We start from the raw sequence: 7,709 nt of genomic DNA, 5'->3' as shown, positions 1-7,709 counted from the left end.
TAAATTTATAGTAAATATTTATTATTAATGTTGAGAAGTTATGTTTGTATGTTAAGAAATGTATGAAATGTAAATACAAATATTAACTTGAACTGCACTTTAAAGTTAAGTTTAAAGTTAACATAAGTTTAGTTACTTGTGTATTTAATTTTGATCACTTTGTTGCTTGGTATTTACCTATATAATTTGCCATTCCTTTTGTAATTGAGTGAAATTAATTTACACAGATTAGTAATTATTATTTTTTGGGTTTGTTTAAAGGTTTTTACCTGAATCCTYTGGATCAACGGTGAACATGTCTATACACTGAAATAAATGGAAGTAAAAGCAAGACAAACTGTTTGATCCTTCGAGTAAATCCCTGTCATCAAGAGTCTGCGTGGGGTCATCCATTCCCTTTCAAGTGGGGAAGTTACACAGTTAAAAAAAAAAAGAACTTGACACACACACACACACACACATGCACGCACACACACTCACACTCACACCTAGGGGTAATTTGTAGAGGCCAATTACCCTGACAGTCATGTTTTTGGACTGTGGGAGGAAACCGGAGTACCTGGAGAGAGCCCACGCATGCACAGGGAGAACATGCAAACTCCATGCAGAAAGACTGGGAATCGAATCAAGAACCTTCTTGCTGCAAGGCAACAGCTCTACCAACTGCACCACTGTGCAGCCCCAACATTTAATCACCAAAAATAATTGTTGTAAACTTTGCTGTCCTTCAAATGAGACTCATGTTTCATATTTTGTTGCAGAGCAGGTTTAAGAGTAAACTGTAAAAGTGGTCAAACAAAAAACTGGATTATGAGAGAGAGGGGAAGATGTGGCAAAGTTCAATAAGCCAGGACTGAGGACGTATACGGGTCAGGCGCTGTACCACTCCACAGCAAATAAACAATTTTTAATAACCTAGAGGCTACAGACTCACTGACTTCTGGCACTAAAATATCTTTGTTTCCTAATAAAATGTAAAGTCTTACCAGTAGCTGCAGTAATTTTGATGCCACTGCTCCTGACGTTGTCAAGAACAGAGAAGAGAGTGAATGTGTAGTTTGTTGTAGGAGTGAGAGATGAGACTGTGTAGTTCACTGGCCCATCTCCATCTGGGGCTCTGATGAATGTCTCTGATCCATTATACAGGAGAACAAAACTGGTGCTGTTGTTGATCTTGTTCCACTGCATAGTGATGCTGCTCTCATCCTGAGCTGAAGTTGTAAAACCTTTTGCATTTGATGGAACTAAGATAAAAACAATACAAACAGTAACAGACAAATGAAACAGGAAAGTGTCAAAAAACATTTTGTTTTTACACTAAAATTTGAGTTTTGTAATTCCTTTAAATTGTTAAAAGCAAAACTTTCAGAAAAAGTTATTTTTTTCTGTGTTGCATAACATTGTTCTTCCCAACATATTTTTTCTGGATGTAAACTTAGGGATTACTTATGGCTGCTGAAACAGCAGAAATGAGATGCATTACTTGGTTTGAAGCAGACGAATGGCAAACTCAGGGTGCAACTTTCATCCGACCATCTTCCAGAGTCACTAAATGATCCAGCAACACACTGTTCACCAGATGGTCCATTGGGCTTGCCATTTGCCCAGTATCGAAACAGAGAGGTGCTGCCATCAGACCACAGCTTTTCCCGATACAGTCCAATCCAAACAATGTTGGCACCTACTAGGGTTCTGATGATTTCATTTTCTGCCTGATTTCGTACACTGGCAAGAGAAAGTAACATGAATAAACCATCATATTAAATACAGTACATAAGGAAAACTAATCTGTGTTGGGTTACTTTAGATTTTTCTGTTTCAAAACAAACACAAAAAGACAATAGCTGTGTTGTCTTTTGTTTGTTTCTGTTTTTAATACTCAAGAAAAACATAAATTGTAATAATAAAAAAACACAGTGTTTCATTTTTGCTTCAGCCATTAAATCTAAACTAAAATAATCAGTTTTTTTTACAAATATGCAGGGGCAGAGCTATGGGGGGTGGGAGGCAGTGGTTAATAAAACCAGTCAGTAGTTACTATAACCACTGACTAGTTGTTTCTAGAGAGCACTGGGAGAAATCAGAGGAAATATATTTTTCAGATTACCTCTCATACCATACTGTCACAACATAATGACAGTTTTAACAAATATATATATTTATTTAAATGAAAGCTACATTCTGCAGCTTTAATTTCACTCAGGAGAGGACAGGTCAGGAAGGACGTGGGTTAGAGCTGCTGCTGACTGACTCATCTGTTAAATGTGGTAAAAGGTACAAGGACAAGTTAAATATATGAATATCTTGGTAATTTCTTTCCTTAATTCATTAAATGCTATGGAGGCAAACAGTAGACTATAGCTAAGCTAACTATGCTAAATGGTTGATAATCACACACAGTCCTCTCGGAGAAAAACTGAGTTACAAATTGACACTTACCTTTTTCTCTCTCCCTCTCTCTATTTCTTTGAAAACCTGATTTTATAATTTTTTTTAGTAGCATAGTAACTGCTACGGTCATTCTTGTCTTCCACTGACTGCTGCTGAACACCATTACCGTCATGTGCGCTAAGCAGGAACAAACCATTTCAGGTAGATCCACGGTGTGTTCAGGGCAAATATGGGTGTGAGCTTTCTGGTCTGGGTTTGGTAAAATTAAATTTTTTCTGCTAAAAACTATTTTAGAAAACACAATATGGTTAATTTTGTAATTGAAAGGGCCCTATTTTTTATTTATATGAACAAAAAAGAAAAATTGCAAAGGGTCCCCTGTCGGTCAGTAGTCCTGACAACTTCTTAAACTACAAAACAAAAGCCCGAGGAAATTGTTCTAACCCTCACCCCTTAACATAACATGTGTAGCAAAACAGAAGAATTAGTAAAATTAACCAAATTGGAATTTAAAATCTTAAATTAACCTATTAACATATTGGTATAAAGATGGGGCTTTTGTGATGTTGCAATATTTAAGCACTTTCTTAAATTAACTTATTAAACTTTAGAAATGGTGATATTTAGAAAGCTGTATTTCTAAATAAAAAACTCAGACAAAGGACTAAATGAATATCTTAATATAACTTTTCTTCACCTGTTAGAAGACCAAATTTTATTATATTTAAACTTAAAAGTACAAAATCCAGTTTTTAAAATATTTCTAAAAACATTAATGAAGTTGCAATTGTCTCAAAATCTCAGTCACAAAACCCAGGAATTGATATTTATTTTAAATTTATTTTTGCAGAAAGTCATTACAGGAAAAACTTCATACATAATTATGAATTTCATGTCTTAATATTTCTGTGGGAGTGGAAAAGAAAGTGGTTTTGTTCTTTTTTTAGTGGTATTTTTAAACAAATGTTTTCTTTTCGCAGGGGAAGAAGATTGATGTGTTCCTTATGAATTACTTGTAACATTTTTCGTCTATAAAATCTCAACCATTCATAGTTTATTTTGAAAAGGACATGTTAGTTCCTTGAGTCTTTCTGTCACAATGTAGCATCAGGCTTTTTTTCTATTTTATATGTGCTGTATGTTTGTCCTTAGCTTGATTTCTGTTAGCAAATTAGTGCCACTTTATACCAAACTAACTTTTAGCCACATAAAAGACATACATTGTATATTTGGTAACAGCTGATTATGTAATCTTGTCTCTAGATAATTAAATTGCAGGGAGAATTGACTGTAAGATTGTTAAATTCAATCCTAGTACATTTTAATGTGTATTTTTTGCCATCTTGGAAATATGACAATGTTCACAGAGCAAGCTGTGTCTGTTGCAAACAAAAGCAAATCAGTTTTCAAAAATAATGAAATAATTTTTGTTTCACTCTACTGAACATGTGTGATTACATTGAATTTTGCTCTGTATTCAACAAGTCATCATAAAATCTGTTTGAACAGCCAAATATCTCCAGTTATGACTTTGTAAAGCAAAAATACCTATGAGGTACATTTAAAATGAAAAGGAAAACGGGCTTTGCTAACAGGAAGGCAGCAAAACCTGTTGTGAATGCTAAGACTAGTTAGCACAGCCACAGGTAACAGTGAGTAAATGGTTTTACTGTAATGGTGGATTGTTTCTCCGCTGTTGGCACATTTAGCAGTTCATTCATGAGGAGTTGATTGACGGCGCTAAGATGCTCCTACTGGCCCTGATTGGTTGTTTGTCATTGGGCACGGTGCATTTCTTCAGACAGCAGTTGAAGCACAGGAAAGAAGCGGAGGATCTTGATCTTTTTACAGATTATCTGCCTCATATTAAACTGTCACAACATGACAGTTTCAGCGAATACATAAAAAAATGTGTCTTATAAAAGTTACTATCCTGGCAGTTGCCTTCCTGTGCTATTCCTCTCGATTCAAGTCTCGCTTATGGCACAGACTGGGCTTTCTCCAATTGACTTGGATTCTCTAGTACAGTGGTTCTTAACCTGGGTTCAATTGAACCCCAGGGGTTCGGTGGAGCCTCTGCCGCTGAGGTAAAGACACACTTTTGTAAAGTCGTGATGATGCCCTGCTTTGCCACTCTCGCTGCAGAGGATCACGTTACATTGCTTAGCCAATCAGTGCTGTGGAGGAGCACTGATTGAAAGAGCTCCACTCTCAGCATGGATTTGAACTTGTGTCTTTAATTACTTCAGCCAAGCTCACAGTTTTTATCAAATTCTGTAGCTTTCGGTGAACTTCTAAATCTGCTCCTTAGTCGCATCTTTTCGAGGTTGCTGCTGCCTCTAGTGGCGTGGGGGTGGTAATACAATTAATATAATTACATTACTAAATTAGAATACAGCAAAGTCTTTATTATTTATTATTAATTTTTCATTCTCTTAAGAATGTAGAGCTAATTAAATAATCTAAATAAGACCTTAAAGTGGTTCCAGTTTCTCTCGATGGCCAACTTGTTGAAACTGTAACAAATTTTAAATACCTTGGGTCGTTGGACAGTCAGCTCAACTTTGCTGAAAACACTGGCTATATTTTGAAGAACTGTTCTCAGAGACTCTACATTTTAAGAAGACTTAGTGATCTTAGGGTGACCCAACCAGACTCTAGTTGGTCACCCCTATGTCTTGAATATGGAAAAAAAATCATTTTATTTATCACTACAGAAGGGTTCAGTGAATGCGCATATGAATCTGATGGGTTTGGTACCTCAAAAAAGGTTAAGAACCACTGCTCTAGTAGAATTTATACTTTACTAAATTAGCAAACAGAAGTTCTGAATGATGATGTTGATTTTCGGTGCTGTTTTAATATTGCAGTCCACCTGTAGTTTTAGCAATAGCAGCAGATGTAGTAAACAAAGCTGTTCAGTCCATATTGGTCACACTTCCAACTATTAAATTATCTTTAACAATCGTCTTGTTAGGGTCGGCATGTCTGTCTTTATAGTGAAGGATGGCTGTTTTACACTTCAGTCAATTTCTGGTGAGCTTCATAATATTGAACTGCCACACTACCTACATCACAAACATTTACCCAGTCACTTTACTTGTGACTTTCAACAAAGTCCATGCATCAATGGAGCAACCATTTCTCAATAGCTGAAAACACAGACCCTCTGTACGAATCAAAGCATAGAACTCAGGGCTCGTTTTTACTGGGCTAAAACGTTAAGATGCTGCAGCTTTAATTTTTCTGAGATGTAAGGATTTTGAATCCTTAGTTTTCTCATTTACATAAAAGTAGCAGTCACTTAAAACATCTCTTCAAACGATGTGTTCATTGAATTAAAAATAGATTAGTTTAATAAACAGGCAGCTGTAGAAAAAGGAGGTAGAAAAAATATTTAAAGGAAAGACTGATACACGGAAAGAAAAAACAAGTACCAGAGTTACCAGAAATATAGGAATACAGCTTGCATAACTCAGCAACAGGAACAACAGGAAGTAAATGGAAAACAGTTAACAGAAAGAAACAATGCACTGTGCTTAGTGCCAAAACAAACCACCAAGTGTTAACAAAGAAAGAATAACACATCAACTTCTTAAATTACAAAACAAAAGCCCACAGGAAAATGTCTGTAGAATTCATGAACCAGAACTACAATACCGCTTTATATAGTGTGTTGGCATTAATGCAGTATTTGCTTACAGACTTATTACCTGGCCAGGTCAACATAATTCTGACGGCAGAATTTCTGAGCTTCTGTCCAGGTTAATGAAATGTTACTCAAAACATAGGATGGTGATCCACCTACTGTACCTGTAAATATATGGATAAGATGTAATAAAATAATAAACTTTAATTGCTGTATTATATTTCACCTATCTATCCATCTACTTACCATTATAGCACACGAACTGCCTTGTTCCCATGCACTCATCGTCATCCCATTGGCCCAATGAGTTAACACTAGAACCATAAAACCTGACACAATGCTGTTGTCCATAATAATCGTCGGGTTGGCCAGGATGCCAGTTCCTAAATGAATTTTCTCCAGGACCATAGAAGCTGCTGTCATTTAGGGACCATTTCCAGCTGTTTATTGTGTCGTCGTAGAGACCGATCCATGCCTTGCCTAAATATTAAAAAAACATCTTTATTTATATTTAGAAGCTTCAGTGAAACATGTTTAATGTTAAGACTTTCAGTAATACTGATAAAACAATGCAGGGTTTGTATTTATATGTGTTGTCTTCCTTTTTTAAAGTTAAAAACTCACCTGTATAACCGGAGGTGGTATTTAGAAAGTCATCAACATCAGCTGTGCTTTCAATGGTGGCCAGATCAGTGAAGTCCCGTCTGCAGACGCTCTGAGCTTCTGTCCATGTTAGCAACGTGTTCACAAAGTAGTACTGATGGCTTTGGGTGCTAGCAACACTGAACAGGGCGCCTGAAATAAAACCCATTAAACTTTAACAGCATTGAATTACAGGCATTGCATTAATCTTCCTTATTTTCTCCAAGTGTTTTTTCTGTAGAAAATGTCAGCAAAAATAGTGATTAAAAGCATTTAATCAGCCTTGTTAGCCAAGCTTAAAAAAAAAAAACCTCAATTACATTTTGTTCGCCGTCAACATTGACATTCAGGTCTACAATTTGTCATAAGGTCCTTCTAGAATTTGTTTTAATGTAATTTCTGTCACCTGTGTAGTTTAAAAGGACTTGGTAAGCAGGAAGGAACTGCAAAGTAACCTTCAAAGCAGGTTTGTTCATCTCCAGTGTTCTGGCACTAATACACATAATCGGTTGAATTACCTTCTTTGCAAATTAAACTTCTGTGTTAATAAATTATTAATTCAGTTGTTTTTAATAATGGAAAGATGTAAAACATGGTGGACAGCTTCACTAGAGGTCAGCAGGCTTTAAAGTCATTACATGATTTAACTAATGAAGTTGTTAGGAGAAAAACTGCCAGCACAACACAATCAAAATATGTGAACAGAAAACCAACACAATGTACTCAAAAATGTATACCATATTTTCCGCACTATAAGGCGCACCTTCAATGAATGGCCTATTTTAAAACTTTTTTCATATATAAGGCGCACCACATTATAAGGCGCGTAGAATAGATGCGACAGTAAATGCTGGAGTTGTGCTATGCATCCACTAGATGGAGCTGCACTAAACCGAATGTCAACAAAACAGTCCAACTCCGGTCGGCGAGGAGAGCCTTCTGTGACTGGGCCGGGGCGTGGCCGGACGATGGTCACCCTTCTCCGTTCGCGCATAGCATGTTCGTGGAGAACGATGTGCTAAATGAC

The 7,709-nt window shown here is 36.4% G+C and overlaps 1 protein-coding gene across 1 annotated transcript in view; it reads right to left on the bottom strand.

Moving 5' to 3' along the window:
• Positions 1–6,932, bottom strand: part of LOC103480787 (macrophage mannose receptor 1-like) — a 14,058-nt gene extending 7,126 nt beyond the window's left edge. Inside the window, exons 1-5 of the mRNA XM_008435965.2 lie at positions 6,665–6,932; positions 6,287–6,520; positions 6,105–6,204; positions 1,484–1,725; positions 987–1,244 (exon numbers count right to left, since the gene is read on the bottom strand). Coding sequence (XP_008434187.1) covers positions 987–1,244; positions 1,484–1,725; positions 6,105–6,204; positions 6,287–6,520; positions 6,665–6,851 — 1,021 coding nt within the window. The 5' untranslated portion in view covers positions 6,852–6,932. The remainder of the gene's footprint in view (positions 1–986; positions 1,245–1,483; positions 1,726–6,104; positions 6,205–6,286; positions 6,521–6,664) is intronic.
• Positions 6,933–7,709: the final 777 nt, after the last annotated feature.

This window comes from Poecilia reticulata, linkage group LG18 (assembly GCF_000633615.1).
Source record: "Poecilia reticulata strain Guanapo linkage group LG18, Guppy_female_1.0+MT, whole genome shotgun sequence".
In the NCBI taxonomy this organism is placed as follows: Eukaryota; Metazoa; Chordata; class Actinopteri; order Cyprinodontiformes; family Poeciliidae; genus Poecilia; species Poecilia reticulata.
The sequence above is the reverse complement of the archived record's forward strand: the minus strand, read 5'-3'. Positions and strand labels throughout refer to the sequence as shown.